This window comes from Eschrichtius robustus, chromosome 8 (genome assembly GCF_028021215.1).
Source record: "Eschrichtius robustus isolate mEscRob2 chromosome 8, mEscRob2.pri, whole genome shotgun sequence".
Taxonomy (NCBI): domain Eukaryota; kingdom Metazoa; phylum Chordata; class Mammalia; order Artiodactyla; family Eschrichtiidae; genus Eschrichtius; species Eschrichtius robustus.
In genome coordinates this window covers 123758677-123779979 of record NC_090831.1, presented here as the reverse complement: position 1 = coordinate 123779979, position 21303 = coordinate 123758677, and the positions used below count along the sequence as shown (strand labels likewise).

The 21303-nt window shown below is 60.0% G+C and overlaps 2 protein-coding genes and 1 pseudogene across 6 annotated transcripts; 1 reads left to right on the top strand and 2 right to left on the bottom strand.

Annotated features, from left to right (window-relative positions):
• Window positions 1–1084: 1084 nt before the first annotated feature.
• Window positions 1085–4181, top strand: RARRES2 (retinoic acid receptor responder 2). 2 transcript variants are annotated; one of them, XM_068549677.1, is made up of 6 exons: window positions 1085–1176; window positions 2107–2304; window positions 2545–2649; window positions 3434–3529; window positions 3749–3875; window positions 4063–4181. In XM_068549677.1, the coding sequence occupies exons 2-5, from the start codon at window positions 2131–2133 to the stop codon at window positions 3863–3865; spliced, it is 492 nt and encodes a 163-aa protein (XP_068405778.1). In that variant the 5' UTR covers window positions 1085–1176; window positions 2107–2130; the 3' UTR covers window positions 3866–3875; window positions 4063–4181. The 2 variants fall into 2 exon arrangements, with proteins under 2 accessions (XP_068405778.1, XP_068405779.1); XM_068549678.1 differs by lacking the exon at window positions 1085–1176 and having other exon boundaries at window positions 1945–2304.
• Window positions 4182–4434: 253 nt separating this feature from the next.
• On the bottom strand, window positions 4435–18997 carry LRRC61 (leucine rich repeat containing 61). 4 transcript variants are annotated; one of them, XM_068549676.1, is made up of 4 exons: window positions 18870–18997; window positions 16518–16672; window positions 15941–16093; window positions 4435–5951 (listed from the first exon to the last, which is right to left on the bottom strand). In XM_068549676.1, exon 4 carries the CDS (start codon window positions 5788–5790, stop codon window positions 5008–5010), a length of 783 nt encoding a protein of 260 aa, XP_068405777.1. In that variant the 5' UTR covers window positions 5791–5951; window positions 15941–16093; window positions 16518–16672; window positions 18870–18997; the 3' UTR covers window positions 4435–5007. The 4 variants fall into 4 exon arrangements, with proteins under 4 accessions (XP_068405777.1, XP_068405774.1, XP_068405775.1 ...); XM_068549673.1 differs by lacking the exon at window positions 15941–16093; XM_068549674.1 differs by lacking the exons at window positions 15941–16093; window positions 18870–18997 and adding an exon at window positions 18736–18838.
• On the bottom strand, window positions 11049–13769 carry LOC137768247 (zinc finger BED domain-containing protein 6-like; annotated as a pseudogene).
• Window positions 18998–21303: the final 2306 nt, after the last annotated feature.

Below are 21303 nucleotides of genomic sequence, written 5' to 3'. Positions count from 1 at the left end.
ATTGTCTCTCTAGCCCCCCCAGAAGCTCCTGGAGAACAAAGACCCCAGCTCTCATCTCTGCTTAACGATTGTCAACAACTCACAGATGGGACCGAAATGTTGATGGTGGGATTTCAGCCACCAGAACTGGCTAATTGAAGCCAAGGATCTTTCTGGCGCCCCCAGAGCACACTGCAAAGGAAGCTTTCAGCTCCACGTGGAGAATCCTGGCAGGGGTAGATAGGGAAGGGAAGAAAAACTTGTGCCAAACACTGGGTCATCTGTCACTTTTCACTTTCCACTTTGCTCGTTTAATCCTCAGAACAACCCCTAAAGGTAGGGTCTCTGACCCCCCCTCACAGAGAAGGGAGCAGAAGTTCCAGGGATCTGGGCAGTTAAATGAGGTCCTCTCTGTGGGAGATCAGCCCTGGTGATGGACACACCAAGTCCCAGAGCTTGTTCTTATTTGCTCAGGACCAGCAGGAGTTGAACCCCTGTTTTCCCTGACTCCCCATCAGCCTTATGAATCCCACCTCACCCTTCACCCACGTGAGATGCTGCAGTCTGTCGCCACCATGGGTGGGACGTGATCCTTCACGACTGGACATGTTCGCTGGTGTTGGAGGTGGTCAGACACCAGAGTCACCTCTAAAGGAGACCCCTTCCCTCTCAGAGCGGCTTTTGGGCGCGGGAAGCAGGGGGAGGGATCAAATGACTCCCCGAGGTCTCATGTGGTTTTGCGGATGTCTGTGTTTCTGGCAAGACTTTCCTGAAATGAGTGTCTCGGGGACGCTAGGGACTGGTCGCCTGGGAAGGGCCTAAGGAAAGGGCAGCCCTACCTGGGGGGCAGGGCAGTCCCACATCCCGCTGCGAAGAGGCCTGGCCAGCTGAGCCGAGAAGGCCAACAGCTGGGGCTCCTCTGGCGGGTCAGCGGGAGGAGAGGGGAGGGGAGGGTGGGATGGGGAGGGAAGTCCCGGGAGGGCCGGCGGCCACAGGCCGGTCCTAGTGGGTGGGGAGGAGCTTCGGCTGCTGGGAGCTGGAGGGGGCCCAGGAGGTGGGAGTGGGAGGAGATGGGGGCCGACCCGAGAGAGGGAGGAGGGGGTGCCGGGAAGAGGCTGACAGCCTGGCCAGGAGTCGGCCTCGGCCTTGGCCTCGGGAGGGGAAGCGTAGGAGAGACCCCAAGGCACAAGAAAGGAGGTGAGGAGGGGAGAATGGCAGGACAGCTGGACGGGAGGATGGGGCGGGCAAAGGGCGCAGCTCCAAAGGGCAAGATTTGGCAACTTGGCTGTGAGCCCTCTCTTCAAGGCAAGACCCTGGTAGCTTTTCACTGCGGGGGTCTCAGTTTCCACATCTGTGGCTTTCTGGTCCTAAGAAGACTGTACAGGCAGAGTTCCCGGGGAGGGTCCAGCCCTCAGGAGACCCCAGTCATGGATTGGGGGGGCGGGATCAGAGGGCTGGGAGAGGGGTGGTGGCGAAGGCTCCGGAAAAAACAGCCAGGGAGGGAGGGTCTGCTCTGGAAAGAAAGCCGTGGCGGGCCGAGGAGAGGCCCCCATTTCTGGGGTGGGGGCTGGGAGGGCCAAGGGCACCGGGCCATTCAGCACAGCGAGGGTTAAGCATCTTCCCAGTTCCCACCCGCTCTGGGCCCCTCCCTCGTGTTTACTCCTCCCCAAAATATTCAGCCTCCAGCTGGCCTCTTCTGGGCCTGCCCCTCCCCACCACCAGCTGGGGGGCCGGATGCTGAGAGTCAGGGCCCGGCACCCCACAGGGCCAGCAGTCTGGGGACTGCCAGCAGGGGAAGGGGTCAGAGGGAATGGGAGAGAAGATGGGCCAGAAAAGCGGGGGAGGGCTGGGGTGGGCAACAATGCTTCCCAAGCCCTTGGCCTGAGGACTAAAGCCAACTCAGCACCTACCCAGGACAGGGCCCAAGCCGCCCTGAGCTGGACCTGGGAACAGCGGGGGCAGGGGAGGAGGAGGGGAATACCAGGGGAATCTCTGCAAGGCACCACTTCCTGTCCCTCCACCTCTGCCCAGAGCTCTACCAGATGTGGTCCCCAAGCCACAGGGCCCGGGAGTCGGTGGCTCCGCGGGCTGGCACGTGAGCTGAGGATCCACACATACCCTTCGCAGGGTCAGGGTGACTAAGGGGAAGCCATGAGGCAGGTGCTGCTCTCGCTGGCCCTGTGGCTGGGCGCGATGGGCCTGGGCAGGGCTGAGCTCACGGCGGCCCAGCACCGGGGCCTGCAGGTGGCCCTGGAGGAGTTCCACAAGCATCCGCCCGTGCAGTGGGCCTTCCGGGAGACCAGTGTGGACAGTGCCATGGACACGGTGAGCGGCACCCCAGGGAGGGGAGGGGGATAGGGCTGCAGCCCGGGAGGCCGGCACGTTCCCAGGGAGGAGGTACAGAAGTGCTTGGGCCCCGGGAGCACCCAGCTCTCCAGAGAAAGGCCGACCAGCCCAGCCGTCTCCTGGGACGTGCTGCCTCACGGTGGGGAGGAGGGACAGGTCACGTCCGGGAAGGGCGCTGCCTGCTCAGCTGGCTGCTGGCCTTCCTCTGTCTGTTGGTAGCCCTTCCCGGCCGGGACCTTTGTGAGGCTGGAGTTTAAGCTCCAGCAGACGAACTGCCGGAAGAAGGACTGGAAGAAAGCCGAGTGCAAGGTCAAGCCCAGCGGGGTGAGTGGAGGCACGTGTGTGACGGCGCATGTGCTCAGCGCGGGGGTGTGCGACTGGGGCTCAGTAGGAGATCCAGCGAGAAGCCTAAGGTTGGAGACCCCAGGGCGGAGCGGCCTCCCTGGCAGCTGACTTGCCTGTCTCGGCTGGTGGTTGTGATGGTCGTAGGTGGGCTGGGGGCCTGGACAGGCAGGAGGAGGGACGGCTGGGCTACCCCGAGGACACGTGTTCTTCAGAGTGGGTCCACCTTCCATGCGATCCAAGTTCCTCTCTCAGGCTTCCAGTCATCGGTGGAAGAAGGCCATGGTATGGGCTTCGGGTGGTCCCCACCTTAGGCCTGGTGAATTCCCCATTTCCTGTGTGTTTTCAAGTGGAGATGGCCCAGCCCGGGCTGATTCATAACAGGGCTTGACTGTCATCAGCCACCTTGGGGGCAAAGTCACTGCCGTGGGGGCGATCCTGGGGCCGGGAGCGCGACACTCCGGCGTCCAGTCTCAGCTCTGCCAACCAACAGCCCTGTTACTTCCCAGGTTCTTTGAAGGCCTCAGTTTCCTCCATCTGTTAAGGGAGGGACTGGATTATACTAGTGGTTTTCTAGACTTCTAGACTTCTATATGGTTTGACTTCCGAAATTTCCCAGTCTGAGGTGGGGCTGAGCCTGGAACCACCTGGCCTGCCAGGGGAACCCCCCTTGTACGCTGCCCCCCCAGTTCCCACTCTCACCCTCGTGGGGCCACAGGCCTCCCCTCACCCCTTTCCTCTCTGGGCTCTATACCCCCCTCCCCAGAGAAAGCGGAGATGCCTGGCCTGCATCAAGCTGGACTCTGAAGATAAAGTCCTGGGCCGGATGGTCCACTGCCCCATAGAGACCCAGGTTCAACGGGTAAGAGTGGGCAAGACCGGGCGGAGGAGGGAGCAGAGGTTGGGGAGGGAGCTGGTAGACAGAAACTGGGCCTGGGGGAGACGTGGAGGCGGAAGCCTGGATGGAGGGGCGAGGAGGGGCTCTGGGCCTGGCCCGGACGTCCCCTGTGGGATGGGGACGTGGAGGGGGCCGCCAGCAGTCCCCCTTCCGGCACGGCCTGAGCAGCGTGGCTGCCGGCAGGAGCTGGAGGAGCGCCAGGAGGCCCAGTGCAGCAGGGTGGAGCGTGCCGGTGAGGACCCTCACAGCCACTACTTCCCTGGGCAGTTCGCCTTCTTCAAAGCCTTGCCCCCCAGCTGAGGCCTGACTGGTAGGTGGCCGGCCGGGAAGGAGGACAAGGCGGAGCAGGCCAGCCAGGTGGGGCAGGGATGGAGAGGGAACTGCGGCTGGGCTGCGGGAGGCAGGAGGAGAAGGACTGGGAGCCTGGAAGTCAGCTGGGATGGGGCCCAAACAGCCTCCGTCATACCCAGTCTTAGTTTCTCTTCCCTTCCCTCTAGAATCTCACCAGGCTTCCTGGAAGCAGCGTGAGGGAGGTAACAAGTGAAAGCCCGCCCTCCCTTCTCTGCGCCTAGGGAGGACTGTCCCATAGTCCCTAATAAAAGTGCTCTAGAGCTGCGTTCTCTCCTCCCCTCGCATTCCCTACCTCCCTCCTGCAGAGCAGCTGGAGGAAAAGGCCCCAGTGTTCCAGCCTCGCAGGGAGGAGGCAAAGCCCCGAGGGGGAGCAGGATACCTCCCATCAGGACACCCCAAAAGCTGTGTGCTCCTCCTCCTTCCCCAGGGGAGACCAGAGGCAGCAGGGACCCAGGCTCGCTTTCAGGGGCCCACGCTGGGGAAAACGAAGCACGCCCATGTGCAATGACAGGCAGCGATGCAAATTAAAACACGAGTATTTAATGGGGATTGGCACGGGTGGGCATGGCAGCGGAGGCTTCAAGGAGACCCGGGACGGGGGGGCACAGCAGAGGGTCACTTGGACAGGCCAACCTGGAAGATGCGGCTTCCACGCTCCGAGCTCTGCCGCGCCGTCTCCCAGCACGGGCTGGGCAGGAGGCTTGCCATCCCTGCCTCTCACCTTTAGCCTTAGGACCAAGCAACTTTATTCCACTAAGCCTCAGGCTCAGGCAGCCAGGAGTGGCAGCAGCTACGGGCACGAGGAGGCCGGGCCTCCTCCCAGAGCACAGCGTAGGTGCAGGACAGCCTCACAAGGTGCCAGCTGCCTGAGGAGGGTCCAAGGGAGGTGTGTCCCTGATGGATGGGTGGGGAATTTTCCTTGAGAGAGGTGTGAGAGGGAGGGGAGGTGTGAAAGGGAGCGGGGCTGCTCTTAGGGAAGGGGGCCCATAAGAGGCCCGTGTGCAGGGCCAGTGGCCAGCATGATGAAACCATGAAGACAAGCAGGGAGACCACAGCGTGCCAACCCCACAGGCCACGGCCACAGGGCGCATTCAAAAGACAAAGGAGGTGGCGCCTGCGGGGCTGAGCGCCTGCTCGGCCTGGGCCAGGCTGTCCCTGGCCTGGCGGTCCAGGTCGTGGCACTCCTGCAGCGTGTCCTGGAACTGGTGGCAGGCCTCCTCCAGGATGGAGCTGCTGCGCGTGGGCCAGGACTCCCAGTAGCCGGGCTCCACCCAGGGCTGGGCCTCCACGGCTCGCGGGCCGGGGCCCGGGCCGGAGCTGGGGCGCAAGGAGCTGTCCATGTCCCGGCACAGCTGGTAGAAGTCACTGCCGCGCCCGCTCACGCGCTCGCCGTCGATGACCTTCAGGCCGGGCAGCAGCTCTCGGACCGAGGCCCAGTAGGAGGGGCTGGCGCACAGCGGGTTGCTGAGCCGGGCCAAGGGGTCGCGGAGCCGCAGGCGCTCGAGGCCCCGCAGCGCCGCCAGACACTGCAGCTGCCCGGGGCCGGCCAGCAGGTTGCCCGCGGCGTTGAGACTCTGCAGGTTCTCGCAGGCGGCCAGGGGCTCCAGCCCCGTCAGCCGGTTGTCGGCCACGTTGAGCACGGCCAGCTGGCGCAGGGAGGCCAGCGGGCCCAGCTGGGTGAGCGCGTTGCCCGAAAGGTCCAGCCACTCGAGGCCCAGGCACTCCCCCAGGCAGCCCAGGTCCACCAGCCCCAGGCCCTGCAGCTTCAGCAGCAGGATGGACTCCAGGGCGAACTCGCCTGAGCGCGCCTTGAGCAGCTGAGGGGTGACGCGCACCCCGTTGGCCTCTCCCGACTTCTCACCCCGAGGCTCCATGAGACGAAGTGGGTCCAGGTGGCCGGGGCCCCAGCAGCTCCGTCACGGTGACGCAGGTGCCACTGGCGGTCAGCGGGCTGCTCACCCCAAAGGACGCCCTGTCCACTCGGCCTGGGCTGGACGCCTGTCTCCGACACCCCCGCTCGAGGGCCAGCAGGTCCCTAAGGAGAAACAGTCAAATAGTAAGCGGGCCTCTGAGCACCTCAGTGACCACCCAGCCTCCACCGCCAGGGCCAGAAACCTACATGGCCCGGCGGGACCTGAGGACTGGAGTCCAGGGCGCAGGAGGGTGAAGAGCCCCTCCGAGGGAGGTGGGCCAGGCACAGGCCCTTGCCTAAGGGGGTCCTGACTCGGCCCTGGCGGTTATGGCCATGCTGGATGGGATTCAGGCCTGACGTTACCAATTCTTCCCGTCTCCCAAATCTGCTCCGGAGACACAATCTCATTACTCTCCTTTCTTGGTAACTGCTCACGATTACCTGTATTAATTCTGAGGTGTTTCCTTTTAACCATTTACATTTATTTTTGAAGAGATAACAGGTCACCATCATCGCCAATCTCTTTTGTTTCCTTCCTGGGAGAGCCATGCATTGGCAAACACAAATGAGAGCACCTGGGCCTTCTTGACAATTTTTTTTTTAAATCAGCAATGAATTCAAAGTGGTTTCCGCGTTCCATGGGCCAACTTGTGACCTCTGATGGCAGCTGTGGGGCCTGAGGGCTCAGCCTTCAGTCCTTGATGAGGAACCTGAGGTGGAGGGAGGGAAGGGACAGCGGAGGCACAGGGAGAGTGGCAGTGCTGCCAGGCCCCTCACCTTTGCTCCCCCGACCCCGCCTGTCAAGACCAGCTCTTCACGTGGCACCAACAGAACAGCGCCCATCGCTGCCAGCCAGATAGCCTGGTTCCAGCTGCAAACATGGGCAAAGGGGGGTTGGGGAGGGGAGTCCGGGCAGTCAAGGAAGCCGTCCTGGAGGGAGGGGCAGGGTGGCACCTATGTTGGATCCAGAAAAGGGGAGGGAGGGTACTTTCTAGTCTCCAGTGGCCGTGGGGTGGCAGAAACCCAGGTGTCAGTGCAAGACCAGAGCACGAGGCAGGAGGCCAGGGGGAGGGACGCGGGCAATGCCGAGCAAGCGCAGAGGGGTCAGGGTCTAAGAAGAGAGGCAAACAAGCAGACCTCTGCTCCAAGTGGCAGCTCCCCAACCCCACAGACTCTGGCCGGGCCCAGGCCAGGCGGCCAGGCGGCGGGGTGAGGCCTGCGGAGAAACAAGGAGCCATTCACTCCTGCTGTTTACAAAACCTGGGGCTCCAGAGCCTCGGCCAGGCCCCCAGGCTACGTTTCCATAGCAACGTCACTCCTCAGGCCCCCTCCAAGGAAATCAGACCCAGGGCTCCTCCCACACGCTCCAGGGAGCTGGGGAAGCGGCTAACACCTCTGACCCCCACCCCATCTCTGAGAAGGGGGCCCTACATCTTTCCCCAGCCCCCCTCCAGTCTGCAGCAGCCCAGCTCCTTCTTCACTTCTACCAACGTTTCTGTCCAAAAGGCATGGAGGCACCTGCTAAGAAACCTGGTCACTCTGTGGAAACATCTGCTGGGTTTGTAAGCAGTGAGCGACGCAGTCACCTCCATGTTGGTTAAACCTGCTCTGGCCCACAGGCCACCGGGCACTGGAGACGGGCCATAAAAGCACTAGCCAGAGACGAGGACCCCGCCCGAGGGCAAGGAGCGATGAGAGGAGGGAGGAGAACGTGTGCCCAGAACCTGGCCATGTGACCGGAGGCCGGCTGGGCTCCCGTCTCGCACTTGGGGTGTCCTGTGGCATCGGCCTGAGGAGGCAGCGGCGAGTCCAGGATGACGGGGTCCAGGCACCGTCTGTGAGAGCGAGGCGCAACGGGCCAGCCTCGGGGGGACACCACCTCTTCAAGTATCTGCGGGCCTCTCTCCAGCGGTACGCACATCCTCCCAGCCACTATTTTGGGGGTGAAAGCGGTCAGGAAGCCCTGGTGTACAGTCAGGGGCTGAAGTCGGGCGAACACCCACATGCTTGAGGCTGAACGGAGGGTACTGATGAGCAGCCGGGGGTGGGGAGGACAACACGCCAGGCCTCCAGGGAAGAGCCACCAGCCCTGTGTTCAAACGCCCCGCCGCCGCTGGGGGGACGGGCTGGGGGGGGAAGCGATGCCCTGAGGAACCCCGTCAGCGATGGGGATGGAGGTGGTGCGCAAAGGGAGGGAAAGAAGAAGGGGGCGGCCAGAGAACTGTGTGCGTGTGCCCACGTTCTGCGGAAGAGGAAAGGGGAGCGGGAAGATCACACTGGGACTGGACAACAGGCCTCCTGTGCCCCCAGGGTCCCATCTGGCAGGAAACACGCGCCCCTCCAGCACTCGGCTCTGTGCCCTCGGCCCTGGGTCCCACGCCCTTGTCTGCAGTTAGATGAACAGCACAGTAGTCAAAACCTGATTCTCCAGCGTGTCCATGACCTCTGCTCTGCTCCTGGGCCCCATCTTACCTCAGATCTGCACACCTCCACCAGGCAGGGGCCCACACGCCTATGCAAACCCAGCCAATGCAGAGGCCAGCAGCGGAGAGCAGGCTCCGCGCGATGCAAGAAAGGCTCGTCCACATGCAACAGCGTCAACGTTCCTCTAAAAAACCAGAATCACCCTGGTCCTCTCATGGAAATGAGCGAACAGAGGCCGCTGGCCCAACGTGTGTCTGTGAAAAGGACTCGGTCACACGGACAAGGCTATGACTGAAACAGGTGACTCTGGATCTCCGGGGGGAGGCCCATCTTCCCTTGTTCAGAGCCAGCAGTTCTGAGTCTCAGTTTACCTATCAGGGAATGGGCCAGAAGAGGATGCCATGAGTCGCCAGGGCAGGGCACAGCTAAGTCTAGGGAAGAAATGGTCCAACTCGGAGCAGCCTCAGGTGGACAGTCACCTGGCCGCTTCGGTGAACTGGGGCCCCTTCCTCCGCCCCATTCCCTCCCGACCGCAACCTGGCGCAGGGTTCTTGGACCCGGCACTGCCGCCATCTGGGGCCGGGGTAAGTCTGCTGCGGAGGCTGCTCTGTGCATGCCTGTCTTCCACCCACGAGAGGACGGTAGCAATCCCCCCACAAGCTGTGACAACCAAAACATCTCTAGGCGTTGCCCAATGGCCCCTGGGGGACAAAACTGCCCCCGGTTGAGAACCACCGCTCCAGAGCCCAAGCCCCCAAGCTCGGGACCGTCAAGCTTCTCCTCTCCTCCCTTTCACTGCCCTCGTCTTCCTCACACCCCCCACCCTGGTGCCTCGCCGGTCCAGGCCTCCCCTCTCCGAGAACAAGGAGAGCCGCTGCGGGGAGGCCACACAGCAAGGGGACGGTGCCTCTCCCAGGAGGAGCCCGAGGGGTGGCAGCACTGACCAATACATGGCCCCCAGGACAGCTTTAGTTAGGGCACCTGACATCCCTGCCCCCACCTGACCTGCTACACCCGAATCTGCGAGGGAGGGAAAGGATGCCTCAGTTTTAAGATGCTCTCAGGTGATTCTCGTTGAAGTCTGAGATGCACGTGCGATTTAAGGAAGGGAGGCAGGGAGGCGGGGAGAGGGTCCAGGGCCGGGCCCTGATCTCATCACCCAAATGCACGGGATGCAGAGTCCAGACGTGCAGCCCTAGTCCCAGCCTCTCCCCCGGGGGCGCTGGCCTCTCCTCACAGGGAGCCTGTGCAGACATGCCCTCCAGCAGCTGGGGAAGAAGACACGACCTGAGCAGTGTGGAGGTGAGACTTCACTTCCTATCATGGTGCTCCAACCACTGAACACAATCTGTATGAAGCTTTATTCAAGAAAATGCCATGTTACACTGTTAAACTGAAAATACAGCACACTAACTAGCACAGAGGGTATGATCTCAAGGTAAAAAAGGAAACATGTCAAAGTTTTCACAGAGGCTGAGTGAAAGGATTACGGTGAATTTTTCCTGCTTCCTTACATTCTCAGTAACTTCCGAACGTCCTACAGTGAATTAGTCACAGTGACACAGGGGAAGCGAGGGGACAGGCTCCCGGGCTCAATCCCACAGCCAGGGCCAAAGTGCAAGTTAGGCCTTGGTGTCTCTACACCCCCCCTTCCCTCTCAGAGTCCCTCTCCCAGCGGCCCAGCACCTCAGCAGAGCTGGACTTGTGTCTTGTGGGTGGGACGGGCCCCTCCCCAAACACTCTGGCCTCGCCCTTCCTTCTTTTCCCACCCATCCCACCAGCACCTGGGCCCCATGCCCTCAGGTCCTGCACTCGACCCTAAAGGAGCTCAGGCCGGTCTGTCACTGGGATACATGCCCTTTCTTGCTTCCTGAGACTGCTTTCACTGTAGAAAGAAGAAACCCCAAGGCTTCCAGGAGTCTGGAAACAAACTACAGGTGACAACGGCCACGTGATGACTGGGCATGCCAGCTCTCCTCGATCACACGCCCGCAGGAGCTGGGCGGTGCCCTCCACCAGGGCTCTTGGGAACCCCGGGATCCACGGCAAAGTACAGACCCTAAGAAGACTGGTGTGCGTGTGGGCACCTCCCTCTTAAAGTGGCTACTCTATCGTATTAGGGTTTCTTTCCTTTCCAGGAAGAGTGTCCACGGCTTCCCCAGGCCCTAGGTGGCTGAGGATATCCCGCACGGTGCCTGGTTGCTCTCTGAGAACGCAGACGTTGAGGGCCTGCTGCCCCGACACACACGGACAAGCCGCGTGTAGGGCCCCTTGCCCACTGACACTTTAAAGGAGCACCGCGGTCCCTACGCTGCGTGGTACAACTCAGAGTCACCGATGACCAGAGCCCACCCTCCCGCGCATGTACCACCGGCAGTGACTCCAGCAGTGGGCAAATGAAGATGACATCTCCACGAAAACGAAAATGACAGTCTGTCAAGAACTGAGAAACTGTCCTCATTCTTTTCAAACAAGTTTTGGAGCCCGGCTGTCCCTGTCTAATGTCCTAGGACGATGACACTGTGCCCCCTCCCGTCATCTACGCAGACTTCCCACAGGCAGCTCTTCAGGGCATCGGACCCTGCGGTCAGACTCACCGGTCTGCGCCTCCAGCGCCAGGCTGCAGAGCAGCTCGGCAGTGCTCTGCTGGGGAAGATGAGGGGCGGGGGCGTAGCTCGGGAAACGCCCCAGGTTGGTCTTCAAGAAGAGAAGACGCGCAGCCGTCTCCACTGTGAGAGGGGCGTCATGCGCCACGATGGCGGGGCCGCCCAGGGAGGCAAAGACACCTGCAGAGAAGGCGCCCATCAGGGGGCAGGATAGACAGATGGTGGCCAGTCTCGCCATGTCTGGCCAGACGTCCCGCCGCTTCTACCGGTGAGCAGGGGGTCCTCCTGGGCACCCACTGTCTCGTTCTCACGCAGGTACTTCTTGCGGATGACGCTGGCCAGGTGGCTCTCCGTGGAGAGGGAAGCGCCGCTCCTCTCCGAGACCAGCAGCCCCCCGCTCTCCACCTGCTCCGGGAGGCTCCTCTCCCTCTGGCCCAGCAGCAAGGACCCAGAGGTCCTGCTTCTCTGCTCGGGCGCTTCCCGGCCCTTCCCTGCGGCCCCAGGGCTCCTGGCTCCTGTGCGGCTCGGGGCGTCCACACGCACAGCAGTGGGGCCCTGCACGGAAGGGGGGGCGGCAGGAGTACTCGGGCACCACGAGCTCCTTCACCTCGTCCACGAGAACTTGCTTCCAATGGTTGATGTCGGCCCCCTCGGGGAGGGTAGCCTCTATCCTGCCCTTCAAGTGGGGTCCAGCAGGGTCGCCAGCACGAACCCCTCACGGTGGAAGAGCTCAGGGAGCTGGTGGTCTGTGGAGAGCGGCAGGGCCAGGTCCTCGGCCAGCTGCACGGCCGCGCCCATCTTGCCGGTGCTCCACTCCTCAAAGCGCGCGCGAACCTGCGCCAGGAAGACGTGCAGGTAGCGCGGCTGGGGCAGCACCAGGCTTAAGGCGGCCCGTGCGTGCTCGCCTCCCGGACCACCATCCAGAAGGGCTGCGGGAGTTTGACCAGACTGCCCGCCAGGCTCCACGGCATGGCTGACAGGGCCACCCCTTCCTTCCCCAGCTGCTGCCTCTCCTCGTACCCCTGCAGCAGCCGCTGCCGTTCCACCAGCCGTTCCAGCAAGTGGCAGGCGGACACCCAGGGATCCGAGAGCCCCAGGAAGGGCTGCGGGGCTGGCAGGAGCCGCCGGGCTTCTGCAGAGCCTTGGAAGTGGCTGCGGATGGCCCCGGCCGTGCCCAGGATGATCTGGACACTGTGACGGTGACACAGGAAGTTTCCCATCAGGGAGTCGAGGCAGTGGGCGACGCATGGGGCGTGGGTGCAGCCCTCCGTCCTCACCGCCTGCTCCAGGCTGGGGCAGCCGCCTGACACCAGGAAGCCCAGGCGCAGAAAGCTGTGGCCAAGCCACAGGCTGAGCTGCCCCGGCAGCCCCCGCGGCTCGTCCTCCGCAGCCCTGCCCAGGGGCAGGCCTCGGACCCAGGCATGGCCGGCCTCCTCGGGCTCCCTGGCGCCACCTGCCGGCCACCCAGCCGCGTCACCCCACAGCGGGCAGTGCCAGCTGCGCAGTCCACGTCCGCGACCCGGGCCGCCACGGAAACGGTGAGGTGGACGCGGCCACCCTCGGCCCACTGCATCCTGACGCACCTGCTCGCCCATCGCCCCGTGCAGCAGGGGCAGGGCTTCACAGGAGAAGAAGGCTGGAGACGGCAGGCGGCGGCGATGGTCCACCTGGGCCATAAACCTCCTGCAGAGCGGGGCCGAGACAAAGGAGAGGGCCAGCGCCAGGCTGCAGAGCAGCTCGGCAGTGCTCTGGCTCCGGGCCTGTGCTCGGAGCTGGCTGGGGGCACATTCGCCACCTCAGTCCTCCCCAGCTGCCGTCGGGGGGAGTAGGCGGGGGAGGCCGAGCCTGCATCAGCCGCTCGGGCCCACCTGTCCGTCACCATCTTGCAGAGGTGAGGCATCCGGCGGCAGCATGGTGATGGCAGCTCTCAGGGGCACGGCTGGTGGCCCCCGTGGGCAGGTCCTTCTGCTTCTTTTCGGGCCCCCCTCCCCGCTCCTCCCCAGGGCTGGCTGCAGCTGGCTTCCTCCCCACCTCCCGCCCGTGCTTAGTTGCCGAGTGACGGACCAGAGCTGAAGGCTGGGGCCGCCCCTTGATTTTGCCCCGTCTGATGCTCGGTGGCACAGTGTGCACGGGACAGGGCAGACGTTCCTGCAGCTGATGGTGAAGCAGCGTCTCACGTCAGGCACGGGTCTCTGACCCAGGGTGTGCAGGGGGCCCGGGGAGTGCCCGGGGGCCCAGCCCTTGGCCTCGGCCTGCGCGGTCCTCACCAGCTTCTTCAGGCAGAGTGGCTTCTGGAGGCTCAGCAGGGACGGCTGCTCACCCTCACCAGGAAGCAAGTGCTTCTTCTTCCGTGTCTTGAGCTGACGCACCTCTCCGGCCGGATGGGCTATGAGGATGTCGGCTGGCCTCGCCTCTTCATCCTCGCCAGGCTGGCCCGCCTCCAGCCTGTCCGGCTGGCCACGTGGACCAGCAGCAAGTCAGAGGGGACGTGACTGGAGCTGAGCACTGGGTCCCCTGACTTCCTTCCTGCCAGCTGCCCCTCCTCTCGCCGTCCATGGGCCTTCCACTTGGACACCTTCTTCTCAGGCTGCACAGGGGACTCCTGCCCCAGCACGGACTGGAGGCCACAGGGTCCGGAGTCTCCCTCTGGCTTACTGTGCCCAGCAGCGGGGTGGCAATTTTCACAGGGGGCGGCCGGCCAAGGCCAGGCCTCTCCAGGAAGCCGGCTGCTCTCCTCTCGCTGCAGACACGCAGCCCCAGGAGACCTTCTTCCTGCTCCTCCTGGAAAGCCTGGTCAGGTGCAGGGACCCACAGGCTGCTGCGGAGGCGCGGGGGGGTCGCTTCCCCTGCAGGGATAGGTCCCTCCCGCTCTTCTTTTGGGAGCCGGGGGTTCTGATTTTCCCGGGGCCACTGCGGCCTCCTCCCCTATGCGTGCAAACTCAAGTTTGACCTCAGTCTCTGGCAGGTGCTCCCTGGCGCCCAGCCAAGTCCACAAGGGGTGTTGATAGCTCCGGTGTTGAACTTGGAGCCAGGAGAAGCCAGCGCGGCAGGTGGGGTCTTGGCTCTGATCATGGAGGAGTCAGCACACACAGGGGGCTCCTGCCCCACGGATCCTGAGAGTGTATGTTTCTTGTGGGGCTTTTTGACTTTTCCGACTTCCAACGTGCTTGGGAGCTTGGGGCAGTGAGAAAACAGGCCCAGGCTGTCCTCTGGCAAGATGACAGAAGACAAGGCAAGATCTAAGGCAAGATGAAGAGAATGGCTCTCAGCCAGCTGCCTACTCACTTCGGGGCCCATTAACGGGACAGTGAGGCCGGAGGGGAGAGAAGAGAGCAGAGGGTGTAAGGCGTAATAACCATATGAAATCAATCCCAGGACAAAACTCTCCAGACGCCGACCTCCTGGGTGAAGCCTGACATGCACTCCTCCAGACCCAACGGAGCAGCCCTCGACCGGAGCCCCCAGCCCTCTGCACAGGAGTGGTCTCTGTGTCCATCTTCTTTACCACGTTAACTCACATCTCTTTTTTCCTTCAATGTTTATCAGAGCCTAGTAGGCACTTGGCAGTCTTCCTGTGTGATGGATACAGTATAAGGTAGGCCAGGCCCCTGTGTGCACATGGCCCCCAGGCTGGCGGGGGGCAGATGAGAATAAAACGCTCACACACACGGCAGGGGAGACGAGAGCCGAGGTGCAGGGTATAAAGGAGCGCTGCAGGGCTGTGGGACCCCAGCGGGAAGGACCTCACCAAGACGTCAGGCAGGCTTCCCGGGAAAAGCTGCGGACGCTGGCGCTGTCAGCACAGGCCACGGGAATGTGGAGGCCGGTCTCTGCGTCCTGGGCACCCGGGTCGTGCCTGGCACCCGCAGGGCCACTTAAACAGGCAACGTCGCTCGGTACCGGAGAGTGACGCGGCCCGAGGCTTCCCAAGCCTCTGTCAGAGCACGTGGTACGGGGCAGCTCCTGATGCCAGCGACGCAGGCCCCCCACGCCCCCTCCCCTCGAAGCCCACTCCTCTCTGGCTCTGGCCCCTGCTGCTCCCTGACACTGCCCCCGCCGAGGCCCCAGGGACCCCCGGTGCCCCGCCTCAGCGGGCTTCTCCACACCAGCAGCACCTGCCCACGTCCTCCACCTGGAATGCTGCTGCCCGCAGCTGTGGGACAGCACATCTCCTTGGCTATCCTGTCACCTGTGACTCCTTTTCAGTCTCTGTTCTAGTCCCTCTTCCTCTGCCCGCCCCTTAATGGCGTTTCCCGGGCTTCCTCGTCTCCAGGTCTCGTCTCTCCTTCCACACCCTCTCCCTGACCAGGGCCACCTTTACCGGCTGAGCACTGCCAGCCCCTCTCGGCTCACGACTCCCTCGCAGGCTTCCCCTCACCTGCTCGGCCTACAGTCAACTCGAGTTCAGTAAACAGGACTCCTGTTCACCCAGATGCTCAAACCACAAACCTCAGCACAATCCTCGACTCCTTTCCCCCCGGTTCATTTTCCTGCAGATGAGGTCAAACCCAGGGCTCTCAAAAGAAAAGACACATGAAGAAGTCAGAGAAGAAACATGCGGAAAGAAAAAAAGAAAATGAGAGGGAAGGAAAAGCCCAGTGAGCTAGGCTGTGTCTCCTTGGGAAAGAGAAGATTCAGAGTCAGATGGCATAGACCCTGCCCCAAACAGCTGCGAGTGAGGCACCTCTTCAGACCAGAGCGAGATGCAGGTTAATTGAGGAGATTTAAACCAGAACATTGTGACACTGAGTGATGTTAAACATTCAGAAGGATCACCAGGGATGGCAGGACGGCCTTTACTGGGGACGAGCCCGCTGGGCGGCTCAAGCGAGACCCGGCTGTGAACCAGGGTGGACAATGCGACACCGAGGAGCCCCTTCCAGCCAGAGGGGCCTCGGGGGAACCGAGAGGCAACCACCCAAGCCCATCGCTCGACAACCCAGTCAGCCACCACCGAACCAGGGGTCTGAAGCTCACGGGAGGTGACATGGCGGCGGGGCTGGATCAAGGTGCAAATGAAGTACAAGACACTGTCACGGTCCAGGGGAAGGGCTCTAGATGACAGAGCCAGAGGGGACTAACCTTCGCTCTTATTTTGATTGAAGAAACAGAAACCCAGAGCAGCAATGTGACGCTCAGTGGCAGAGCAGAGGACCAGAGCAGTCCATGGGCTTCACTGCTCCCGAGAACACAGAACAGGGTACTGAAACCAGGCCTGTGTCCCAACTGCTCTCACTGATGAGGGCAGAGAAAAAGAAAACACCTGTGAGTTAGGCTGCAGCCTGGGCTACACCCCAAAGCCTTCGCCTGAGGACGCACTAATTGAACCCAGGGCACCAACCCTGTTCTGTTCCCCGACCAGCCCTGTCCCACCAGTCCGTCTGTATTCTGCAGATACCCTTGAGCCACTTGACCATTTAACAATAATTCGTCAAATATCTACCATGAGCCAGCACCGTGCCCTAAACATACAAACACAGGAGAGTCACTGCCCAGCTGGCACATGGGGCTCAGGACGAGAAGACAACTTGGAAACGGCTACCGGCACCAGGGCAAGGCAAGCAGGGTAAGTGCTGTGGAGCCAGGCCGCGGGCTGACCGACAGGCAAATCGAGTCTATGACAAGGGAGTTTAGATTCTGTCTTGGCAGGGTCGCTTACCTTAGGCTACTGCTTGAGGAACCTCATCTCCTGACAGTCCCCGTGGCAGGTCCGGGATCTTGGGCAATGACTGGCACCCCTTTCTCTTCACTGAAGCACACGAGGATGACAGCGGGGTGGACGCTGTGGAGAGCCAGCCTGGAGTCTACACGAACCTAAAATATAAAATTGAAAAAGAAAATGTAAAAATGTAAAATTGAAAAAGAAATCACCCACAAACTCCAAGACTTTGATTATTAGTAAGAAGTTGTTTGTGACACTTCTCGTAACAGCTGATATACGCACTTGATATAGCGACAAGGTGGAGACTCCGGGGCCGCATCGGGTGGGACCACACGAGGCAGGCGGCAGGTGCAGCCCTGGGAAGCAGGCGGGGAGGAGGGTAGGAGCAGGTAACGGAGGCGGGACTGGAGGGGAAGGGACAGTTTGGAGAGCCATGCAGGGGGCAGATGATACTTGGGCTGCGATGTGAAGGAGGAGGGGATACAGAGGGACACCCCAGTCCCTGCTAAATACAGTTCAGTTACAGATATAGTGATTTTGAGGTTCTTCTGGAACAAATCTTCAGGAGTAGATGTGACAAATACAGGGTCAGGGGATAGAAGTCTGAGCTAAAGATACAGATCCGTGTAGAAGTCTCCGTAGAAACTGAGGGAAAACACCGGTGGGAGAAGAGAGTGGAGGGTGGTTGCCCAGGTAACACCGACACTGTGGGGAGGGTAGAGGATGAGCAGACTCCAAAGATGCCTGACAGGCAGAGGACAGAGACACAGAAAAACCTAAGTGATGTTAGGGAAGCCAAGGGAAGACTTTCCAGAAAGGACAGACAGGGTCCCTTCAGCGGATGAAGCAGGTGGAGCCCCGGGGCTATGCAATGAGAAGCAGGGGACGCAGGCACTTGCAATGTCAAAGGGTCACGCTTTGGGGTGGGAGGGAAAAGGCTTGGCTCTGTCTCAAAAGAGAGAAAAGGTACAGTGGGAAAAAAGGGAGGATTGATGACAGGAGCTTCCTGAGGGAGAGGGACTCAAGGCACAGGTGAGTGGTTTATCCTTGCAGATGAGAAAGCTTTTTTTTTTTTTTCCTGACACAGCAAAGAAGGACGGCTATGGTGGCAGGCAGGTCCTTGAGTGTGGGCAGGGGCAGGGCCCAAGGCAGTTATGCCCAAGAGCCTATAGATTCCCGAGGGGTTAGCAACCTGCTGGCTGAGCCTGAGACAGGAAGTGCCTCAGCACTTACACGTGTGCTGGCTCCATGGATTAGAGATTTCCTCCTCACTACACTCACCAGGCCTTTTCCCACACGCATGCCCAGAAGCACAGTGGTCACTTTTCTCTTTCTCCTGGGCCTGCCTCACCGTAGGGCCTCATGCAGAGCTCAGTCCACCCTGGGCATTCGATACCTATGCCAGACCTTTCTCCGAGTTTTCACTCTGCCCAGTCCCACCAGCCCCCTCTTCTCTCAGCCCCTGCACTGGGGGAGGAGGAGGTGGTGCCTGTCTATCCACCAGACCCCAGGAGACTTCAAAGCACTTGGTGAGCCTACAAGTCCTCGGCTTCTCATCCCCCCACCCGCTCACCTATGAGGAGATGGAAAATGAAGAAAAGCATGGGACCAGAGAAATGTGTGGAAGGAAGAGAGTAGAGCAAACCACTACACATTTTGGGGTTTTGCCCACATGCAAATTTGACTACTTTTAAACCCTAAGGGAGAGATTTTAAATAACCAAACCTCATTAGATTTCACAATATGCAAAAGTGACATAAAATGAGATGTTTTAAACTACACACCAGCAGAACCCTTTGCTCTTTTCTGCGAGGCTGCTCTCCACAATGGATTGAGAGAGCATGAAGTCCAGAGCCGGTCTATGGGGGTTTAAATTCTGGCTGCTACCCACCAGCTGTGTTCGTCTGCTCCGTGCCTCGGTTTCCGAGTCTATACAACAGGGATAACAGCATCCACCTCGCTGGCTTGTGAAAGATTAACGGAAGTAATGTACGCATATAGCAGTGTTTAAGGGCACTTCTTGGCACAGACTGAGTGATGGATACGAGCCGCTGTCCAGTTCTGGCCTCATCGGGTGTTTCAGGTGCGGGGCACTGGGAAGGGGAGGGAGGCTGGGAGGGGGACACCTGGGCCGCCCGATGAGCAGGGCAGTCAGGGAAAGCCGCCTCGCCCCCAAGTCTACGTCTGTGACCACAACGCCCCCTCCCCGGCTCACCTACGGCCAAAGGTCTGGCTGGCTAGTGGGGCTGGCGAAGCTGTGAAGCCGGCGCAGCTCCCGCGGCGGGTAGTAAGGATACGCCGTCCGCCGCCAGCCGCTCGCTCCCACCCCCGCGCCGCAGCGGGACCTACCATGAGGCGCCAAGGGCCCTGCAGAGCTTGGTGGTGGGCGGTCCGGGTTCTGGGGCGACTTCCGGGAGCGACAGTCGGCGGGTCCTCCGCGCCCACCCCACTCCAGCGGTTGGTACGTTCCTCCAGCAGGCAGCCAGCACCGAGTGCGCAAGCGCAGCGCCCAGTGCGCAGGCGCAGCCGCAGCGGCCGGAAGCGGTGGTGTTACACCGCCTCCTCCGCCGGAAGTCTCGCGCTTTTCTCACCTGACCGGGACTCGTTCGTACATGTTTAAGAGCGTTAGGGGTTTTTTGGGTTTTTTTTTGGGGGGGGGGGGTTACTTTGTTTCTTTGTTTGTGTTTAATAGTGCTAGTTTAGTTGTGTGGCCTGGGAGGAAGCGCTCGCAGGCGCTCCGGAGCGACGGTGGCCTAGTCTTCCTCCTCCACTGGCGGATTCGTAAGGCCCCTTCCATCCCCGGCTCTGCGCCGCGGCAGTCTGACCGCCCGAGTGCAGCCCGGGGCTTGTGCGCACGTGCGGACGGAAGGGACCACGGTAATCATAATGATCCGTGTGTCGGAGTCTCTTCTCGCCTTGAGGGCTCATCCAGCATTATGACACCCACCCAGGGTATCTCCTGGGGCAAATTTCCGGTGACACCGCGAAGGCCTCGCCGACAACCCAGGGGTCGTCCGTGCGCGCCTCCACTGAGGTGCTCTGCCAACTCCCCAAACTGAATTGTCTCGGGGCCGAAAAGGCCGCGTTTCCTGGGCTGAGCGGAGAATTCCTCTCCTCACGCTGGTCTCACCTGGACTCCAAAGTACCCAACTCTTGTTTCAAAGGCTACCTTGAGCTTCTTTCCACCGCCAGAGTCAGACAAATCCAAGGGCCTAGGCTTGGGCACCACCGGGCCTTGGGCAGTCCTCCCTGCTCACCTTCCCAGGGCTGATCTCAGTTCTTTCCATCTCCTTCCAGCGCCCCCGCTCTGGGCCCATCAACTGCAGGCTGGTGCAGTCCTCCAGCTTGAGCTAAAACTAGGACCCCTGCAATGAGAGTATATATTTTTGCCCTTTATCAAAGTTATTTTTAATCTTATTTGATTCTCTCCATGCCTCAGAGATGGAGGTATTGGTTTCTCCATTATACAGATGAGGAAACGAGACTCAGTCACACGGAGAGTTAAAGTAGTAGATGGAGGGAGCCACAGATGATTTCACAGTTGTACTGTTGCATGAGGGTCCGTATAAAATGGGCTCAGCTGGTCCCTTTGCAGTGTTAACCCAGAGGCACTCTAGAACCAAGGATGACTTGATTGCAAAACTGGGAGATACAAATAAACTGAAAAAACTGTTGTTTTGTGAAGTGTGGGTTCAAATTATTTGCCCACTTTTAAAAACTGGGTTTGTCTTATTGTTGAATTCTTTATATACTTATATTTTGTTCAGTCCTTTATATATTCAGGATACAAATCCTTTGACAAATATGTGCGTTGCAAATATTTTAATTTGTGATTAGCTTTTCATTTTTTTAACGATGGTTTCAAAGAGCAGTAGAAAAGATGGGGCTGTCTGATCTCACCACCATCCCCTCCAAACACACCGTCTTCTTCCCTCTCTCTTCCTGGCACTAGATTCTCTAGGATTAGGGGGACTTGTAGATAAAATACATAAATTCTATAAACCAATAGGAAAAATACCCCCGCCAACAAAAACTAATAGAAAAGCAATCAAACAATATGAACAGGCAAATTAGAGAATTGGAAACCCAAATGGTCAACAAACAGATGAAAAGAGAGTCAGGCTCACCAGTGATTATTAGGGAAATGCAAGTTAAAACAAGATACCATTTCACACACATTATCTGACTGAAAAAAATAAAAAAGGCTGAATAACAGATGAAGTCCAGGAGTTCGTGTAAGGTTAGTAGGAGTGTAAACAATCGCTTTGGAGGGCCATTGGGCAATATCTTGTGATGTTGAAAGTAAACATCACCCAGAACTCCGCTCTTTACATGGAGACATACATCCTAAAGAAGTTCCAGCACATTTGCACAGACGTATATAGGGATGCTGATTGTTTATAACAGGAAGACCTGGAGTAATGCAAGTGTCATCAACAAGGGAGTAGAAACATAACATGTATTTCACCCTGGGCTAGATCTATCTGTCATAACACTGCATCAGTCAGCTATGTCACCATAATCCTGCATAATAAACACCTGAAAACCCTGACTTGGAACAACAAGCGTTTATTTTTTTGCTCATTTGACTCTGCTTCTGCTGAGGTTTGGCCAGGCTTGGCTCCAGGTCATTTTGTGATTAGTCTGCTCCCCATGTTTCTTCTCTGGGGTCGGTAGGCTGCCCAGGGCATGCATTTCTCATGGTGAAGGCAGAAGCGCAAGCCATCTGCTCTATGGGCGCCTGGAGCTGGAGAAACCCTGGGAGCATGTACATACAAGTGCC